This window comes from Montipora capricornis, chromosome 8 (genome assembly GCF_036669925.1).
Source record: "Montipora capricornis isolate CH-2021 chromosome 8, ASM3666992v2, whole genome shotgun sequence".
NCBI lineage: Eukaryota > Metazoa > Cnidaria > Anthozoa > Scleractinia > Acroporidae > Montipora > Montipora capricornis.
The window spans coordinates 6,676,784-6,696,783 of record NC_090890.1 but is presented as its reverse complement, the minus strand read 5'-3'; the positions used below and the strand labels follow the sequence as shown (position 1 = coordinate 6,696,783).

At 39.8% G+C, this 20,000-nt stretch overlaps 1 protein-coding gene across 2 annotated transcripts in view; it reads left to right on the top strand.

Annotated features, from left to right (window-relative positions):
- LOC138059328 (3'-5' exoribonuclease HELZ2-like) overlaps nucleotides 1-20,000 on the top strand; it is a 119,032-nt gene that overhangs the window by 52,175 nt on the left and 46,857 nt on the right. For both annotated transcript variants that reach the window (XM_068904897.1, XM_068904898.1), the window contains exons 11-17: nucleotides 952-1,362; nucleotides 2,062-2,143; nucleotides 4,873-6,120; nucleotides 6,355-8,972; nucleotides 9,233-9,489; nucleotides 18,164-18,249; nucleotides 19,277-19,420. In XM_068904897.1, the coding sequence (XP_068760998.1) occupies nucleotides 952-1,362; nucleotides 2,062-2,143; nucleotides 4,873-6,120; nucleotides 6,355-8,972; nucleotides 9,233-9,489; nucleotides 18,164-18,249; nucleotides 19,277-19,420 (4,846 nt within the window). The remainder of the gene's footprint in view (nucleotides 1-951; nucleotides 1,363-2,061; nucleotides 2,144-4,872; nucleotides 6,121-6,354; nucleotides 8,973-9,232; nucleotides 9,490-18,163; nucleotides 18,250-19,276; nucleotides 19,421-20,000) is intronic.

Here is a 20,000-nt window from a genome sequence, read left to right as displayed (position 1 = left end):
GCTCATGTAATCGGCCCCTTACCATCGTCTTTCTCCATTTTTCCTTCTCTGAGTGTGGGAAAGTGCGCCTGCGATGTTTTGCCACAGTCTGAGAGGCAGAAAAACGGAAGCGGGGAAACATATCACCCATGGGTGAACTCTTCTCTGTAACACATTTTTATATCTTTTGTCGCAAGAAAATGTAAAATTATCATCTGAAGTTTTATCCTACCCAGATAACTCACGGGCAAAAAGTGTATCATTTATATCGTTTTTAAAAAGACTTCCCTGTCATCCCTCTTTTTAGAATATTGTGTATTCCGTATTTCAAAATATTCCATATTTTCAGTGTTTTAGAATGATCACCCATCGACGTATTAACCTCATCCAACAGGACTCAACTTTGGTTGATAAACTTTAGTGTTTTCCCTTGGGCAAGGCGTACACTATCACATGAGATTGAGGCCATGTGCATCAGCCAGCGAGCCATGATGTTGAAACGCTGAAATCAATGGCATCACTAACACTATTAGGATACATTCTTCGTCGAATGCAAAAAAACAAAAAAAAAACAAAAAAAACAAAAAAACAAACAAAAGCAAAAAAACCAATGCCCCCTCGTTTTGTGGAGTTTTACTGGAATTTAAACAAGAAAGAAACAGTGCACTAGAGAAACTTTTATTTAATACCACTGACTTAAGTGATGAAGTCAAAGATGCCAGTTCTATTACTAGAGTGTATAACGTTGTCTATTCCTCTTAATCAGTGCTTTGAGGCGTTTTAACATCACTATTTTATCACACTTCCTTGAACTAAGCTCACCAAACAAAATGTTTGGGTCACGTGAATATAAGGCCAACAATAAATTATCATATATTTCGGTTGTAAATGCCCTCCATAATTCGTCTATGTGAAACACCCGTATTCTGATATTATGTGATTGTCTTTTGTACCTTTTGTACATGATTTTAGATAAAGCCAGAAGTATATTCACATTTTGCTCGAGATTGGGGCTTGCAGCGTTCACTTCCAGAGCGGCTGTTCAATCACTACCATCAAATGAAGCCTGAGGTGTATCTGAGAAATGTGATGTTTTTGACGAAGAATTATCGTTGTCATCCAGAAATCCTTCAGTTTGCTTCAGATAACTTCTATGGAAAAGGGCTTATCCCCTGCAGTGTGGAAGCCCCACATCCAAGATTGGGGCCATTGATGTTTTTTTCCGTTAGTGGCGTGGAGGAAGCAAGAGATGATTCCTACGCCAATTTAGCGGAAGCAAGTGAAATGCTTAAGAGAGTTAAGGAACTTTCTGATGACTGGCCTGTTGAATGGGGAGAAAAAGATCTTTCCAAGATTGGGGTCATATCCGCCTCTTATGCCCAGGTAAGGTTTCAGAATATCTCACCTCTGTTGTAATGCAATGCAAACGTCAAATTTCGGAAAGGATAAAATGGCTTTTCTGGACACTTCCCATGTAGTTCAATACCCATTATGTCATTGGTATGCATGATGATTGTGAGAGCGTAAAACTGTATGAGAGTACATGAGATCGTCCTGAAATTGGCCTGCAAGGCATGCATAAGTCAAGAACTTAACATGTCTTTTGGAAGTGCTCTTGAATTAAAACAACCTATAAACCTTAAAATCAATGAGGAATCATCTCGCAGGACAAATGAAGGTTAACTTGAAGAATATACTATCAGGTGGATAAAATTCATGACTAACAGGAAAAAAAAACTCGAATGTGTTCAGTGAACATACAGGAAATGTTGCTTCCCTTCTGTCATTTCAGGGGGTCGTTGGAAATGGTGTCAACAAAGAAATTATTGTTTTTTCCTATTTGTTTTTGGCAAACCAAAAGTACAAGTAGAGGAAGTGGAGATAATGTAAAGTGCCCGAAAAGTTAGCTCCTGTGACAAAATTTTATATGAGTGACACAAAAAATTACGTTCTTGTTTTCTGCCAGAGTTTTTTGCAACATTTGACAATTTTTATATTTGTGACATAGAATTTACATCCTGGATTATATGCTAAATTTCTCAATTCCAAACCTGAAAACTAAAGCCATTTAAAATATCTCAGGTAAAAACTATTCGAACGTTGCTTAGAGGAAATGACGTGAAGCTTGGAAGAGTTACAGTAGAGAGTATTTACAATGTTCAAGGTATGTCACTTATCCTATGGCTTCAAGTGTTGTATAGGAAACCGTATGAACTTGAGTGCATTTCGTAATTTATGGGCACGGGCAATGTTTTAAAAGTTCTTGAAATTGCTCTTGCCAAAACATGACGAGTGACCATAAATCACAAAATGCACGAGTGAGTTCGTAAAATTTTATTTATTATATCCTCTAGAAAATTACTTCATCGAGCTGTATTTCCATAGCAACTCTATAACCTATTTATACAATCATCATTGACCAATGAGAAATGCGATAATCTAGTGATTGTTTAACAATTATTCTCTGAAATTGAGGTGAATAGTGGCAGAATAGCAGTATATACAAACGAAGTGATCTGAACAACATTTGCAGAAGAAAACCACCCAAAGTTGATTTAATTGACATCTCAATTCATGCGTGGAAAACGTTCAACTGGCACAAACCAGGCACGAAAGTGTTTACAGATGGTTCAAACATGGTAAATCTAAATAACTTTTGCTTAAATCCTCGTCACAAACTAGCAAAATGTGCATTTAGCACCGTTCAAATCAGCAATCTGAATTGAAAGTCTGCTTGTTAGAACATTTTCACAATTCGATCAAAGTTTTAGAAGTTCATTTAAAATGGAAGGTGGAAGTGCATTTGTGAAGGATCCACTAGTAAATGACGGCTCTAAGTGTGGTGAACGTTGCTTTGTCTAAATCTAATATGACCCATCTTGTCTCCTTGCAGCCATGTAGAACTTTCATAAATATCTTTTTGATTCCTCGATTTCAGTAACAAATTCGTTTTGCTGGACAAACCAGCCCTGCTGGGCAAAACCAGCCCTGCAAAATAGAATTACTCCTAGTGAAAGTGAAGATTGTTTAATCTTTAGCAAGAATTATAGGGGAAAACGAAGACAAACACTGGTTGGCAAAAGTGTGAAGTCGTCTCTTACCTTCTATATTTTGGGGAACTCAGAAAGATTCACTCACATGATGTAGGCCAAGATATGATTTTATTTAATAATAAGGAAAGCCAGATTGGAGGTAAAACGATATTAATTTTTACAAAGACTGGTGGGAAAAGGGTATTCTTGCTATACGTGGTCTACTCCATAAGACTAGTGGCAAATTTCTTTCCTACCAAGAATTTAAAAGTAAATACAATGTGAATTGCAATTTCTTAAAGTATTTTCAGGTGCTCTCGGCAGTTCCAAATGACCTTTCACAGAAGGCAAGGTGCTGTGGACTTGATAGAAGGCTTTTTGTTCACACTAACTCCGTGTTTCAACTTTCTTTCACGATTTCCTTAAACTTAATGAAAGCTAAATCTTGTGATTATTACTGGCTCCTGAACTGGTCGGTTCTCAAGACCACAGGACTAACAAAATGGGAACAGGAATTTCAATTGGCGGACGTCAAATGAAAGAATTATTTCAACCTATTAAAAGTGGTGTGCAAGGAGACTAAATTGCGGGAATTTTATTACAAACTTTTACATAGGATTATAACAACAAAAGAAGAACTATTTATATATGGGATAGGTAAGGATCAAGCGTGTCTCTTTTGTTGCATGGCTGATTCTGTCTTCCGTAGTTTTGTCGAATGTCCTGTGTCAAAATGGTTCTACGACCAGCCAATTGAATGGCTCAGTGTGGAAAAGGCTTCTTCCTTCTGTCCATCCCCTTTTGAGATCCTCTTTGGGGTGCTAAGTAGCTCACACTTTTTAGACGTTGAAGTTCGAAAACTGAATTACGCTCTTCTATTACCTTTGAAAACTTTCAGGCAAACTTTTGTGGCTCTCTTTTTATGCTGTAGCACAGCGGCATCTTGTATTTTCAATAATTCCGATTCAGAAATGCTGGTGAAATGCGAGTTTACACTGGCCATTGTTTTGTTTGGATCTTGCATTATTCACTCCCTAATTATGCTCAATTGCTCTGAGGTAGCAAACCAATCAGATTTCTTGAAACACTAAGATCACTAAGTGAGTATGTACTAACTAATGATAGCTCTTAGTTCACTCCTTGGGTCGTGTCGTACCTCATTGAACAGGCTTCAGGATTGGCCAGAAGAACCAGCAGTTTGGGCACAGCTTTATTTTACGCATCCAATTAGGAAGTTGAGAAGTATAAGAACCCAAAACTGGCTCTCAGAAGGATTCTCCTTAAACTTTTAATTATGGGGCATTAGTTAAGGACAACACAAGTTAATTTAAATTGACCCAACGTAAATGAAATAAAGCTTCTCAAAGTGGACAAATGCAGTAGGCAGAGAAACACCTCTCGAAGCAGATTAGACCAGGAACAACTCAAGCCACATGTTTTTGGGACGTGAATGCTCTCACCACTGCACCACTTCCGCTCAAAAGGTTGTAAATATTAGGTTAATCTGTTCCTCTAACAATGTTTGAATTAAGAATTCATTTATAATGGTGCTTTGGCCATAGTAGAGCTATTATTGAGACAGACTATGAAATGAAACAATTCATGGACATTATGAAGAGGAGGGTATATAATTATATGGGGTAATACCGAGGTAATGGAATAAACATTTGGCAAGAGATGGGTTCATGGAGTCGGCTCATTGCTAGCACGTGTATGCTTACAAAGTGGAAACATTCCATTGGTACCTTCATTCTTCGCCCTGATTGCCTCTCCCTAACCCCTTTTAAGGGCAAATACTGTTGAACTTTATAAATACTGCACAACGAGACCCAACATTGCTGTCTTTGTCTCTCTGCTGCAGGGAAAGAATTTACAGCGGTATTCATCAGCACTGTGCGCACTGTTCTAACTTGTCAAAGAACTCATGGAGGATCTGGTTCCAGTCAGCAACATTACTGGGAATTCTTATCTGACGCAACACTTTTAAACACCGCTATAACTCGAGCAAAGTCCCTGGTAGCAGTAGTCGGAGAGCCTGTATCCCTATGCACAGTTGGCGAATGCAGAGGCAACTGGCGAGACTACATCAAAAGATGTGCTGATCGCGACACCTTGTATGGAATATCCTATGAGGAACTATGTCAACAAATGGAGGCATCTTCCCGAGGGATTTCTTTAAATCCTCAAGCTGCCACTTTTGTTCCCAAAGGGATGGCACAAGTTGGAAAAGAAGTGTGTAAGCCCATAGATGAGTATGTGAATCAAAAAGAGGAGGAAAGCGAAAACCCCAAAGGCAGTGAGAAGTCAAAGGACAGAGAACACAAGATCTCAGATTTTCACACAGGAGAACAAAACATGGAGAAAGAATCCTCGGAGGATGAAGATGAGCTAGATGAAGAAAGTGAACGTGAAGAAGATGATCCATGTATTAAAGATGAGACAACATACATGGCTGAACGCCAGAATGCGACTTCGTCTCAAGACAGAAATGATCTTTGGGATGCTCCAAAATTCTTTGATAAATTTCGTCGCGAGTGTTTTGAAGATGAAAGTATCTTTCCAAGGTACATGGATGAAATAATCAAGGCATTTGTCGAGAAATGTGCAGAGATCAAGGATAGGGATGCCGAATATCCCTCCTTGGAGACCGCTAAACTGATATCTGGTGGAAAAACGTCCAAAGGAGAGAGTCCTACATTCAATCGACCGCAGGTAAAACAGACATCCTTTTCTGGTGACCCAACAAGCTCTGCAGGTTACCTCATCACCCATATCAGAGGACGAAAGGTTGCTTTCCTTGATGTTGATCTTCGTTTTACCAAATCTCCTCGGACACAGAGGCTAACTGCATCTTCGAGGCAAAATGATTATCTTGATGCAGAGATTTTGGAGGACCTTTTGCGTAAACAGCCAGACATATACATCCCTTGTAGCTTAAGACTCAGGTCCGAGAGTTTTCGTTCTGCTTATGGAGTGGTATCAGACACCAAGACTCGTGATATCAAAGTGAAAGGAAAAATCCGAGGAGTGTTCAACATGGATCGAGTTGTAATCAAAAAGGAAGGTTCCTCCAAAGATTTTGAACCTCGTCCCCAGGGAAAAATCGTGGGTAAGTTGGTATTTTCACTGTCTTATCATAGTTCTTTTGAGGCATGTCAAAGAAATAATTTTTTGAGGTCTTACCGAGTTACTTATGTAGTATGTACAGCACCCTAGCATAGCTTAGTGGCTTAATGATTTGGAAACGGAAAATTTAATGCAAAGAGCAGATTAATTACTTTAAAAATATATCCAAATGAGTTTTTGTATGATTCTCACTTAAGATTCATTTATTGGATTCTAGGTGTTCTGAATCGCATCATCAGTCCCCATGAGCGCAAGTATGTGTGCAGAGTGGACCACGAAAATCCAGAGTGTATGCTTCCAATCAACAAAAGCGTACCCAAAATAATAACCCTGAGAGCAAAAGATGTCAGTGGTATGCCCATTTACAAGGACATGCGCGATGGTCATGATGATAAAGTTCGTGTTGAAGTGATGGGTTTGAAAGAATTCAGCAGCGGAAAATACCTGTTCCTCGTGCAGTACTTACAGTGGAGGTCAGACTGCTCTGTCCCCTTAGGTATCATTATAGGAAAATTGCCTAAAAAAAAAACTTTGGAGGCAAGTATGGATATTTTGTTTGCTGAACATGGAATCAGGAAGCCAATCGACCAGGAGAGCAAACTTGAAGTTCAAAGAAAGTTTCCGTCAACTTGGTCAGTTCCAGATGAGGAGTATCAGACCCGCCAGAAAATTGAAGGTGCATTTACCATTGACCCAGAGACTTCCAGATATCTTGATAGTGGTCTCACGGTGGAACAAATTGAGGAGTCTGTGTATCGGATTGGAGTTCACATCGCCGATGTGAGTTTCTTTGTCGAAGAAGGGACTGCATTGGATAGGGATGCCTTTTTTCGCTGCACTTCATACTACCCTGGTCATGACTATGAAAGCGTACCAATGCTTCCTCCTGAGCTTAGTGAAAACCATTGCAGTCTTCTTCCCGGTATGGACCGCTTGTCCCTGTCAGTGTTTCTGGACCTTTCAATCAAGGGTGAACTAGTTGCAGAGCCGACAATGAAGCGCACCATTGTCAGGTCCTGTTGTAGGCTCAGTTATGGGGATGCTCAGAAGATAATTGATGGTCAAGACTGTACTACCCAAAAAATACTGTTTGATACCGCAGAAAATATTCGATCGTTGAGTTTTCTCGCGCAGAGGAGGAGATTATTACGACTGAGGGGCGCATCATTTGACCATTGGTCTAACTGTGATGATGATCCTGAAAACTTCAAAGCCCACGAAATGGTTGAGGAAATGATGATTCTCGCCAACCAACAAGTAGCAAACCGTCTTTTCAGGGAAGTTCCTGATGTAACCCCTTTAGTAGTTCAACTGCCACCAAAAGAACACAGACTTAAAGAATGGACCGAAAAATATGGACAGTACATGAAGTACTCACTCTTTATTCGTGGCTTTTATTCTGAGGAAACTCTCAAGAAAATGACTAGAGACGTCAAAGTTTCAGAAGTAAAAGAATTCAAAGTGCAGCAGTCCGTTTGGCACAAGATCTGTGATGCCTTGAAGGCCAATGACCAAGCAAAGTTGCAGTTTTTGATTTGCAATGAGAGCCATCATCCACAGCTGGCCGTGGCAAATTGTCACTTCCGAAGGCATCAACCCAAAGCTGAGTATGTATGTAATGGAGATCAGAGAGACCAAACGAATTTGCATTTCTCCATGGGAATGAGTCACTATACTAATTTTACATCACCCTTAAGGCGCTTTCTCGATATCCAAGTGCAACGAATCCTTTTGGGTTTGATCCAGGGAAGTCATGGAAGTGAAAAGATTTCAAAGGAACAAGTAGGCAAAGTGTGTAGGCGCTCCACATTTGCCCAAGAAAACTCGAGAAAGTTTGACAAAGGATGCAAAAGAGTCCAGGTGGCTGCAAAGCTTAAAGTAAGAAGCCATGAAACGAAAGCCGTCTTTTCCTCGATTGAGAATCATTCAATTTGTTTGGAGATACTGGACCAGGAATACAACCAGCTATCTGCGAACCAGAGAATAATTAAGCTGAGTAGTCTGAAGCCATTTGATGCAGTTGTCAATAAAGATCACACAGAAATTGAATTTACTTGGAAACAGAGATTGTATGTAGCCCCCAAAAAAGGATCTTGGGATAGATCGCAAAAGAAAAGGCAAAAGGATGAGGTCAGAAATCTTTTGGCCAATGGAATGGACCAAAAAGAATATGTCTTGGATCTCCCGGGAAGGAATTGGTTGCAGATTTTAAGAGCTGTTCAAGAGGGAAAGTTCAAGGAACTTGGAAAATTGATTAGGAAGACCGATGCAGATTGTGTGATGCATGGACGAGCTCACCAAAGGGGCTTTAACCCCACGAAAGCTGAGACAAAAGACAACATGGATTTCTTTTATGAAATGCGATTGGCTTTTAGGAAGTTTGACGTAGTGAACATTCAACTGGCCGCCCAGATGAAGCGTGGACTTCTTCACCCTGAAGTTCAACTTTTCATGGTCAACCCTAATTTTCAAATATGTATTGAGCATCAAAATTACCCAAGGGACTGTTTTGCAACCACACCAAGGTCCAAAGCATCAAGAAAGAGGTATTCTAGTGTAGAACACTATATTCGTGCATGGGAGCCTGTACTTGCCATGGAAGCCGCAACTGGAGCCGTCGAGGAGAGTGATGAGTTTATCATTTATAACCTAGAAATGCAGTGGACAAGACATTCTGAGGCAGAAGTTGAAGTGTCATTTAGTCTGCCGGTAAAGTATTGCAAAGACGGCCAAATTGAGTTCTATGATGGAGATTTTGTGTGCGTCCGTTTTTGTGAAGATCAGTGTATGACTCATTCTGAACACTTAATTGATGGCCCTGAGAGCACTTCAGATGTAAGTATACTCTTGGCTTAACTTTACTGTTCATCTACAGGTGTATTGCAACTTTTTTTACTGGGCTTAAACAATTTCTGCTACCAATAGCTGGTTATGGAAGACGAACTTGCAGAACGAAATTATGTGACTTGCCATTGTCAATTTTAGATCCAATGAGATTCTTAAAGTGAAGGCTATTCTTTTGGTCGATCTGTTTAAGCGGTATATGATAATTTTGAAGAGTTGTTAAACATTTTGTTGTATATTTGTGTCTCAAGGTCCCTCAACAGGAGCCGACGTTTAAGGCACCGAAGAACCATTCTTGTCGAGAATCCAGTGATAACTGCTCAAGTTTTTGGGTTGGGCATTGTATTATTCGCAATGTTAACAAATGGAAGAGTGAATCTGACACTTGCGACACTTGCGAAGTGAAAATGGATCTGCACCAATCATTGTCAGACTTTCCGGAGGGCTTAGTTACTGGTGGTGGCAACCTCTGTATGATAAATGTCATACACAGATCAATTCCACACAGGTAAACACCTTTCATTCCTGTTACCATGATGCCTTTATGTAGGGGAAGTCTACCGAAATAGTTACAATGAACTCTCTCATAGCGACCACTTTCCTTTAGCAACATCTTTCTACCTAATTTAATTTAATTAATTGCAATTTAATGGCAGTATTTACATAAGTAGCACAATAAAGTAATAGATTAAATAAATGTGTAAAAATAGAATAAGAAAAGCAGCCACAAGGACGGTCTGTAAAGAGTCAGTGACCCCATACAAGACAGACCACCATAAGAGACCATTAAAATCTTAAAACAAAAAAACTAATATTGACATGGAAACAGAGCCGTTATAAAATAATGTTCAGGCTTCCTTTGCAACTGTCTAACTTGCTCTCACAAATATGATTATTCTTGCTTGCCGTTGAAGCAATCTGCAATCTAAAATATACTAGTATTTTGAAATATTTTATTATGGGGATATATATGTAGTAAGAACTCGCAACTGCAACCATCACCCAAATGGCGTAATAGCTCAGATGGGAGAGCTTTGCAGCAGTAGGTTCGAGTTCTATTCAAATTTGTATTTTATGATCTGAAAGCGCACTACTTTCATTTGTTGTTTATTTGGAATTCCTAATGTTAGCTAATGACCTTAAATACCCATACGGAATTCAGGTTTAGGCTAATTTTGTTCACTTTTGCTCAAGTTGTCACCAACAACGAAAAGAGTCGGATGACTATTCAGTTCAGTTCAGTAGTTGATTCTCCTAGTGAGCAACCACTTATGAGAGAGTATCGTATATCATGCTTTAGGACGTCTCCCATGAAGCTGATGTTGTCATGCTGCTAAATATGTTAGACAAAATGATACTCTTCTCTTCGTCACATGTACTATTTAAAGCTTTTTATCATGGTTTTTCTAATCAAGTTCAGTTTAAAAAATGGTACTATGATAAAAAAACCACTTCCTTTTTTTCTTCAGACTTTGAAAGCTTGTCTGCTTTACACCAGTCTGGCAAAATTTTGAGCTTTGATTTTGAGCCAAAGGCTGTTTACTTTAAGTGTAAGTTTTGGATTTCACAGTCTGCCATTACTCACATTCAAAACTGACCAACTGGACCTCAGAGGTTGGATCTAGGGAAAAGTGACGTCATCCATTTCATAGATTAAATTTCAGCGTGTAACTGCAGTTTAATATATAGATTTAGCCAAGCCTAAAAGCAGAGCTCCTGGGTTGTTTATTCTTACTGGCTGTAGGATTAGTGATTAAATGAAAGGCTTTGGAATTGTCCACGTTTTGGTTTTTCGAATATTGCTTAATTATGTTATTTTCTTCGCTGCATAACTAGTGAATTCCAAGGTAAATTTCACCCGAAAACCAGATATCTCATGAAACATAAAGGGATGAGTGCCAAATCGGTTTTTCCTGGGAAATTTACTGTCCAATTCACCAGTCAGGCAATTAATTTTTCGCGAATTGCAAGAGTTTTAAAAGAAAACAAGCAAATCCTCAGCAAGCAAACAGAAAAGGAAAGAAGCCATTTCAGAGTCGACTGTCAAAAGCTAGCAAAAAGGAATCACGCTAAAATTAGAAATCACAGAAGTACTATAGCTCGTGATGTGACAGATCATCTTTGTTGGTTCAAGGTCAAAAAAGGACTTTTATTGATGTACTTTATTCCACTTTATCTCTGAAAACGAGATCATTTACATTTTGATGTATTTCATTAAAGCACGCCAGAGTGGCTTAGAACCAGAATAGGCAAGAAAGGACAAACTTCAAACAAGATCTGCAACAAATTACCTGTGCTACTCTAAACTTCTGAAAACGCCAGCTGGTGATATTTCTCCTTACTTGTACAAGAACTCATTGCAATTACGTGTTTATAACTAGGTTTGATTTCCACCGCTCACTCGAGTTCGGGTATCCTCCCCGAGAAGAGATGGCTGGACTTGTGAGCCATAGATTGTGTCTGTGACATAAATTCAAAATATAATTTATGCGAAGTTAGTAATTACATAACTGTGCTTAAACATCTGTGCAAAGTTTCCTGATGATGCGAGCTTGGTCAATGTCAGTTTGAATTGAAACCGAGAGAATAATCAATCATCAACAAAATCTTGGGCCACTTCAAATCTCTCAGTTGGCCTCACCGGCCCCCTCGTTTTGCCACCAAGAAATTCAGCAGTAATCTCAATTGATCCTCAGGAATTTTACTTGCTCTTACGTTAGCAAAGTTAGAGGAGAAATTGCAATAGCAATGGATTTGAAAGCCGTATTTTGCCCTTGGCGCCAACTAGAAAATTAGTGAAGTTTCGGAACTCAGGCGGTAGAAAATAAGACAATACCATTCTCCAGCTTCTTGAACTCTTCCCGTTGTCATAATCTTGGATGTTTGCCAACGTGAAGGTGCTGTAAAGCTTGAACAGGCTGGGTCAAAGAATACCTTTGCAGCCACAACTTGTACCAAAAATTATAATTTATGCCTGCTCGATTTGTGCAGGCGAGTTACTGATTGGCAGAGATTAACAATGGCTTACCTCACGCGTCCAGCCGTGATTTTGGGAGTGAGCGCTGCCTCATTTCCCGAAACAGTGGCTCGTAATCGAGTGTAGTTTAAAACATAAGGGCAAAAATTGTCTTGCCACTCTCCAGGCACATCAAAAAACAGTTTGGCAAACAGAGTAAAAACCTCTTGTTTGCTCGCATTTTAAAGCCAAACAAACAAGCAAGCAAATCAATTATTTCTGTCCAAAAAGAGTACAGATGATTGTTATTTAATTGCAGTTGAGAATAAAAATTCGAGTTTCATTCCTGAACAAAGGAAAAAACGACTAAACCACTTTTTATAAGTATGCATCCACTTCAAATAACTCAACTGTAGAAATAACAAACGGTTTAGTGTCCAAGTTCAGAACTTGTGGAGTAACTTCTTCCACCAAGTTTGAGCTATTACTGGTGTACCATATTGTCGTTCTCGTTCTCTTTCTCTTTTCTTTCATTCCTGTTCTTCTGTCATAGGCCGTCTAGGCATCTTCCAACCTTATTAGATTCAAAATTAAAAATCTTAAGGTAAGACTTATGCCAAAAATTGCAATTCAGAGCAAAAAGGAGCACTAAACAAATTAAAAATACACTCTGCTTTAAGTTTATATCCCTCCAATGCTTGACTTGAATAACTACGTAGCCACCAGTGTGTCCTGACCACAGCTATATTATGTCAAACCTAGATTGAAACCAGCGAAAAATGAACGAAAAAAAGATTTTCAAAACGGTACCTGAACACGAGAAGGGTCGACTGTTGAGAGCTTTTGTTGACATAGCATTGCGGTGTAGCCACGTCGAGCCACAGAAAGAGCCTGTGATCCAATCAACAACCAGTACCTGGTCAGCGGCCAACTTCAAAAAAACAACTGACCTCGATAAGGTCCAACTTGAGTCGGCGATATGGTCACATGATACTGGTCAGCGGATACCTTATTTTTGACAGGTGTCAGTTGACCAGAACATTGATGTCCAGTATCAAAGATTATGCTGTAAACTAGCTAGAGTGTCAGCTGACCTGAAGTGTTTGTGACAGCATTGTTTGTGGAAACGTGACCGGATGTGACATTACATAAGATTAGTTTTGACATTTGATTCGTTGAAATAGGAGATGATTCCTTTGAGGGTAATAAGGGATGCAGAGAATACAAGTTGTAGATTGCGAAAATTGTATGGGAATAAACGTGGATTTGTCTGTTACGCGGAGTGAGTTGAGTGTACCCTAACAATTCGGTACATTAGTGGTGCTGGGACCAGGATGGAGTGAGGATACTGCAGCCAGAATTTCACGGGAACTATCGAAAAGGGAACTTAGACAAACACAGCATCACAACATGAGCGACAACAAAGGAACCACGGCACAAAGTCCTTGCGAGGATGAACAACGTTTTGAGGGCGAAATAGACCTTATTCATAAATGGCGGTAAATTTATAATTCTTTTGTCCAAGTGCAAATTAGCCTACCAAGCCTAGATACCATACAGTGAATTGAAAAGAATTCTTGCTCTAAAATGAGGCTTGGTAGGCTAATTTGCACTTGGACAAAAGAATTATAAATGTGACCGCCATTTATGAATAAGGTCTATAGAGATAAAAATTAACAAGCTTAAGTACTTTCTTGAAGAAACAGACGAATTAATTCAACTCAAGGATTATACAGAGATGGAAATTGTTACTGGAAGAACGGAGAAAATTATCGACAAATTGGTGAGGAACTGAAAATAGACAGCAGAGCTTCCTTTCAATCAGTAAGGCAGTGAGAAAAGGAGGTTAAATTGAGGTACGCAGTCCTTATGGCAGACAAAGAAAAGCTGTCCAAAACCCTGAAGAACAGAAAGGAGGAAATCAGTGAGGAACGTGAACAATGACCACTGGAATCAAAGCAAGAGCAATTGCGTGAAGAAGAACGACGAACAGCCGAACTTTGTGAAAGACAAGAAGAGCATGAGCGGCGAATGTGGCATCAGAAACTCGAGGCCGAACTAAACATGACGCACAAAAAGCTGGAACTTGAGAAAAAAGCAAAACTACCAAAGTTGAAATAACATCGTTCAAGGGAACGCCCACAGACTAGGTGCGGTTTTCAAACACGTTCACGCAAGTTCACGCTAAGCCGATCGGCACAGAGGAAAAATTTGGATACCTATTGGGAAATGGTGAACCCCAAGGTGAGAGAAAGCATCGCGACCTTGAAACCTGGAGAAATGGGTTACAAAATAGCGTGGGAGAGGCTGAAGAGCAAGTATGGCCAGACAAAGCTTGTGATAAACGCTCACTTGGATGAAATCGTAAACCTTCCCATGGTGAAAGGAACACACCATGTGAAGATACAAGAGTTTTACAAAAAAATAAGCAAAAACCACGACGCTGGGAGAAGCCAACATGCTTCGGGGCTTTGTGATGACCACCTTAAATAAACTGCCACAGGTAAAACCGGATCTCGTGCGCACGGATGACAACTGGGAAGATTGGGACGTGGAAGCTTTCATCAACGCCTTCAGGAAGTGGCTGAAAAGAAACAAGACAGAGGACCACCCACGGATCCATTCAAAGCGCAGCATGATCCTCCCGAGACACCTGGAGATCGTTACAGATACAAGAAACATTGGTTCGCTAAGGAAGACGGAGGAAAGGAGCCAGTCGACTGCCAAAGAAGCAGAAGAACGCTTGTGTGTATGTATTGCAAGAAGGATCATAGGGGAGATAGTTGTACAACCTTCAAAACCTTGGTGACTCCCAGGAAGTTCTTCTTCAATAACCAATTGTGTTACAACTGTGGAAAACCTGGACATTCAGTAATCAAGTGCTTAAGTCGTGGTTGCCACAAGTGCAATGGAAGACATCACTCCAGCATATGTGATAAGGGGAACACCGCTATACTCTCAGTGTCGGCCGACGAAATGGCACTTCCAGCAATCATCCCTGTGAAGATACAAGATCTTACCTTGTGGGCATACCTGGACACAGGGTCGGGACGAAATTTCATATCCAGTGAGGTGGCTAAAAAGCTCAAGTTAAGTCCTAAACGTCATGAAACTCATCAAATGGTCACGCTAAACGGGACAAAACTTCAATCCTTGCCAGTCTTCAGTATCACCATGGTTTTCTTAGATAGGAGAACAAGAGAGAAAATTGAAGTTACTGGAATTCGCAACAGTGAAACGGCCCAATATGAGCAAATTGAAGGTCAAGTATGGGCATGCTCGAGACAAGAGGTTCTATGTAAAACCTGGAGAGGAATACCGGATTGATGTCATTCTAGGAGACAGCACCTACTGCAAAATCAAGACAGAGGAAATACACAAAGGAAAGCCAGGATAACCCGTTGTGGAGGGTACGACCTTTGGCTTGGTCAAGGTTTTGATATCTTGGCTGTGCAGTGATTCTTTTATGGAGAAAAATCAGCCGGCTTTTAAATTACTGCTAGTGAATCGACTGCCTGTTGAAAAACCTTGCTGTTAATAAGGGCTTTTATGCCGGCCATTTAGACAATTCGCCTGTAATGTTATGTCAGGTATGTCGCAAACGGAAACATTATAGCAACAAATGAATTGGCATTTCTGAAAACGTGGATAAAATTTTTGCCTCTAATGAAATAGATGTAGGAGCGCTGTACAAACAACTTTCAAGGTGAGTGGAGAGATGCACCGGCCTTGGGCACCAAAGTATTAAAAATTGTTTGTATTTTTCATGTGTCGGTGAATTCTTCACGCCATACCTTTCCTCGATCATAACTGTCCAAGGCGAAAAGGCATAGAGAGAAGTGGGTTGAGTTTATGCAACAAAGGAGAGCAAAGTGGGAGCCAACTGAGAACAGTTCTCTGTATTCACCGCGTGACACTTCGCTAAGGAGGACTTCCAGCACCGCATGATCCTGGGCTCATCCCAAAACCAACAAGCCAATAGTTTTAATTATCCACATTGGCGTTCACATATTTTGTCAGCCAGAATTGTGAAGTTTCACATTGAATCCAATATAGTTGTGTCTTTCGTGTGTTGTGGGGACACTGGGTTGACGTCACAACCGCCACTAGTGTCAGTCTTCTTTGTGCAAGGTTTTAACTTCGGAAACCTTGATTTCCATTGCTTTTCAAAATTGCAGATTCCCTCCAATCTCCTTTTTTTCCCTTTGTTACGGCTTGTTTACGATTTCTACTTGTCAGAAAAAAAAAAACCAGACTGGATAGGGGTGACAGGTGCTTTCAAACTTGGGTCACTTTGGTCGCAAAAAACGATTCAATATTTTGATCATAGTACCACTTTAACGAAAGGAAATTGGCAAAACTTGTTTGACTGTAAAGGAATGAACACTCCCTTTTTTTTTTGTATTATTTATTTATTTATTTATTGCCAGCGATATGGTACATACATTACGGACAACACAACATTTATAATATAGCACTGTTCAATAACCGAAGTTAAATAAGTTAAAAATAATGTTGATAACTGACCATTACATTGTTTATTTAGAAAACATTACGGATTACTTGCAATACCTAATTATTTACGTATACAATTTCGAACAAATTTTGTCTTGATGTTTACTGCTACATGCAGTCTTGTTATTAAGTTTATTTTCACGTGTTGCAATGTATTTTTCTAGGTCTATTTTATTTTTTGCACAGAAGCGACAAAGTCGGCAAATTGGTATTTTTTCTCATTTTTGGCACAGATAAATGGGAAGTACTTGCCGATAAGGATAAGGTGATTGAGGGTTTTAAGCAAAGATGAGCCTTGTAAGACACCGTAAATTATTTCTAGTTCAGGAAGGGTCGTGAAGCCATTTTCGTTGCATAGTGCTTGGTACCACTCGGTAAACTCATCCCAGAACGATACTGCCATTGTACAGTGCACAAATAGGTGAGAAATGGATTGCTTAGTGTCAGGGCAAAATGGGCAGGAAGGCGAATCAATCTTTTTCATTTTATGAAGCAGACTATTTATACTGAGAATATTGTGTATTATCTTATATTGGAAAACAGATAATTTAACTTCCTATGTAACACTAAAATGGACAGGGGAGTGAGTACAAGGGAGTGAGTACACCTTGCAGCGTTACGATGGATCAAAACCACAGTTGATGAGTTTTTTGTCTGCTGTAGGCAGGAGAAGATTTGTGCGATTGATGAGCAATTTATATATTGTTTTACATGTAATACTCTCTACGTCCACTGCAGGGGAGGAAATTTCCTCGCACGTCAGCTTTAGGGATGAGGGGTCAGGTGTTACTATCACTTGCTCAAGGTGAACTGGAAAGCAAGTGCAGAGTTTAATAGAGACTTCTTTTCTCCCTTGTAGATCAGGCCTTTCCTGATTATGCTAGAAAAACTGGCCTTTTATTCTCCCAGCAATTTTCGTTTTACGCCACAAAAAAAGCTCCAATTATGCTCTATATTCTCAAAATATTGCTACTTTGGTTCCAGAAAGTGCTTTCTTTTCTTTCAAGCAAAACGTGCAAATTCAAGCATCATGTGTGCTTATCATCAACTGAATAAAGCGAAAAGTGCGTAATAGTTTGTTTATAAAACGTCTGATACAGCCAAAACTTGTCCAATGATGTTAAACAGTTAATTAATGTTTGAAGTCCGAAGCGCTTGTTGTACTGTGGCATGATGCTGGCGTGGAGGTAGTCAACAACCTTAAGGGCACAAATCTGTTGCTTGTTGAAGGGACTGGTCTATGTTCTCTATCAGAATTTCCTTCTATGAGCTGCACGTTTCAAGAAGATGGTGGCACTGGGTGACGCCATCTTGTTTGAGCAAGCGCGTGAATGCTCTTGGAAAGTTAACAGTGAACAGCTAGGTCCAGACTTCCAGTTAGTTCAATGCACTCAGTTCATACTTCAGTTAGCGAAATCCTTCTCTCAAACACAAAAGCAAAACATCACAGTGCTTTTGAATTCTAAAATTTAGCATTTAAAATGTTTGGACTTCTGAAATCTAGATCAAAGTTATCTTAAATGCTTAATAATAATAGCAATTCCTTGTACAGAAAAAGTGTGAAAAAAATGCTTGTTTAACCAAATGATGCCTATTGTAGACTGAGCTGCAGTCTAGCAATTACCCCAAGATATGAAATGTGTCTTACAAGTTTATTCCTTTAAGTTTTCACGGCTTCCATTTTATTGAAAAAAATATGTTTTCGCTGCAGACGAATGCTCTCAGAACTCAAACATGGCCTGTTAAAGGCATCCCAGCTGGTCCAGTCTATCTGCACAGGGAATGATCCTCCACAAGGCAAGTAATGGTATTGATAATGATAATGATCATGATGATAATAATTGCTGCCGCAGTGAGTGAGCCTGAAGCAAACGAACGAGGCAGCTCTTAAATTGGTAGAACACATTTTTCTTCGAAACGCAAGGGGTTGTGGTCAAAGGCGCAAGGAATTGTAGTTATGCGTGCATGGAGGAATTAAGATGCACGGTATGATGTGCTCTGTTTTTCATTTTCCTTTGTATCCTCAAACTATATATAGTTTCGCTGTGACGCAACAAAAATTATTGTTCAATGAAAAAGGCCAAGAACTTGGAATGTTGTAGGAAACAAATCTTTTAACCACCTCTCCAATTCACAGGTCTGAGGGTAGATCGTCTCCGAAACAAAAGATGTCATGGAACTGGAAACTTGAAAACAGATTTATTCCTAAGTCATCTTCAACCTCCTTTAGATAAAAATTCAGAAGACCTTGCAATTTTAATTTTAGAATTTGATGACGTCACTGTGAAAACCATCTATTTTTTTCTTTCATCTCTCGAGAGGTCCAGTGGGGGTCCACGTTTTGTACCGTCCCTGCTCAAGGCATATTAAATCTCCTTTCAATTCCATGCACAAACCGTCGTTAAATTACCGCAAGCATAATTACACATCTCCCTTCCCCTCGGCAGCATTTCTTCCATTTAGGTGAACTAGTACATGAATTATTAAATTTTTGATATAGCCCCTCTTCGAAAAAGTTCCCAAATGCGCCCAATCACGAAAAGAAGATGTGTTAAAAGTTTCCGTTTAAAAATTACTACGGTCAGTAGGTCTACAGTTAATATCCACTGGCAAGTCATTCCACAATCCAGGGTCACACGAACTGAAACTGCTCTGAACAAGTAGTACTTAAGCCGATATAGTGGCTGACAAAGAAGCAGCTTGCCAAAAGCTCTTAGTGTCCTCCTGGGTGCACAAAGATACGATGGATGGAAACTTCTAACTGTCTTTATCTAACCAAGCGGATTTGAAAGCTATGAAGAACTGAACATTTCTGTTTCTTCAGGAAACTTTGATAACCCACCATCTTCCAGTCTTTCAATTGTGAAGGAGCATCCTTCTTGTGGGCTTAAGGAACTGAATGAGTTTCAGGAAAACGCAGTCAAAGATGCGCTCACAAAACCCTTTACTCTTGTCCAAGGACCACCAGGTGAGTACATACAAATCAGGCTATTTTACAATGCAATGCAATGCAATACCATACCACACTATAGTATACTAAATTGACCACTGCCCGTAGGCCGCCTTTCAGGGCTTTTTGAACACAATCAACGTAACGACAGAACGGATCAACAACAACAACAACAACTGTCAAGAACGACTACTAACTGGAGGCAAAGCAGTTGGCTTTTTTACAAGTGAAACAGAGAAGTTAGACGAGGGACTACTGAGAACAAATTCAACTAGTTATCAGGAAGTGTGTTGAACCCGGGATCCCCGGATCTAAAGGCAAGCACCCTACTTTCTTTAGAAATTTGAAGCCTGTCAGCCCATAAATTTTTTCACCCGAAACCAGGAACCAAACATTTTGTCCCGGTTTCATATAAACGGCTGCAAAAATTACATACCAGTACAAGTTCGTACCAGTCTGAGTTCGTCCCGGTCTCATGAAAATATAGAACATCCACAACGCAGAGAATAGAATGGAGATGAATTTCTTCCACGCACAAATGAAACAATGCTGCATCACGCAATACTCTTCAACGAACATTTTTCTTTGTGGGAAACTG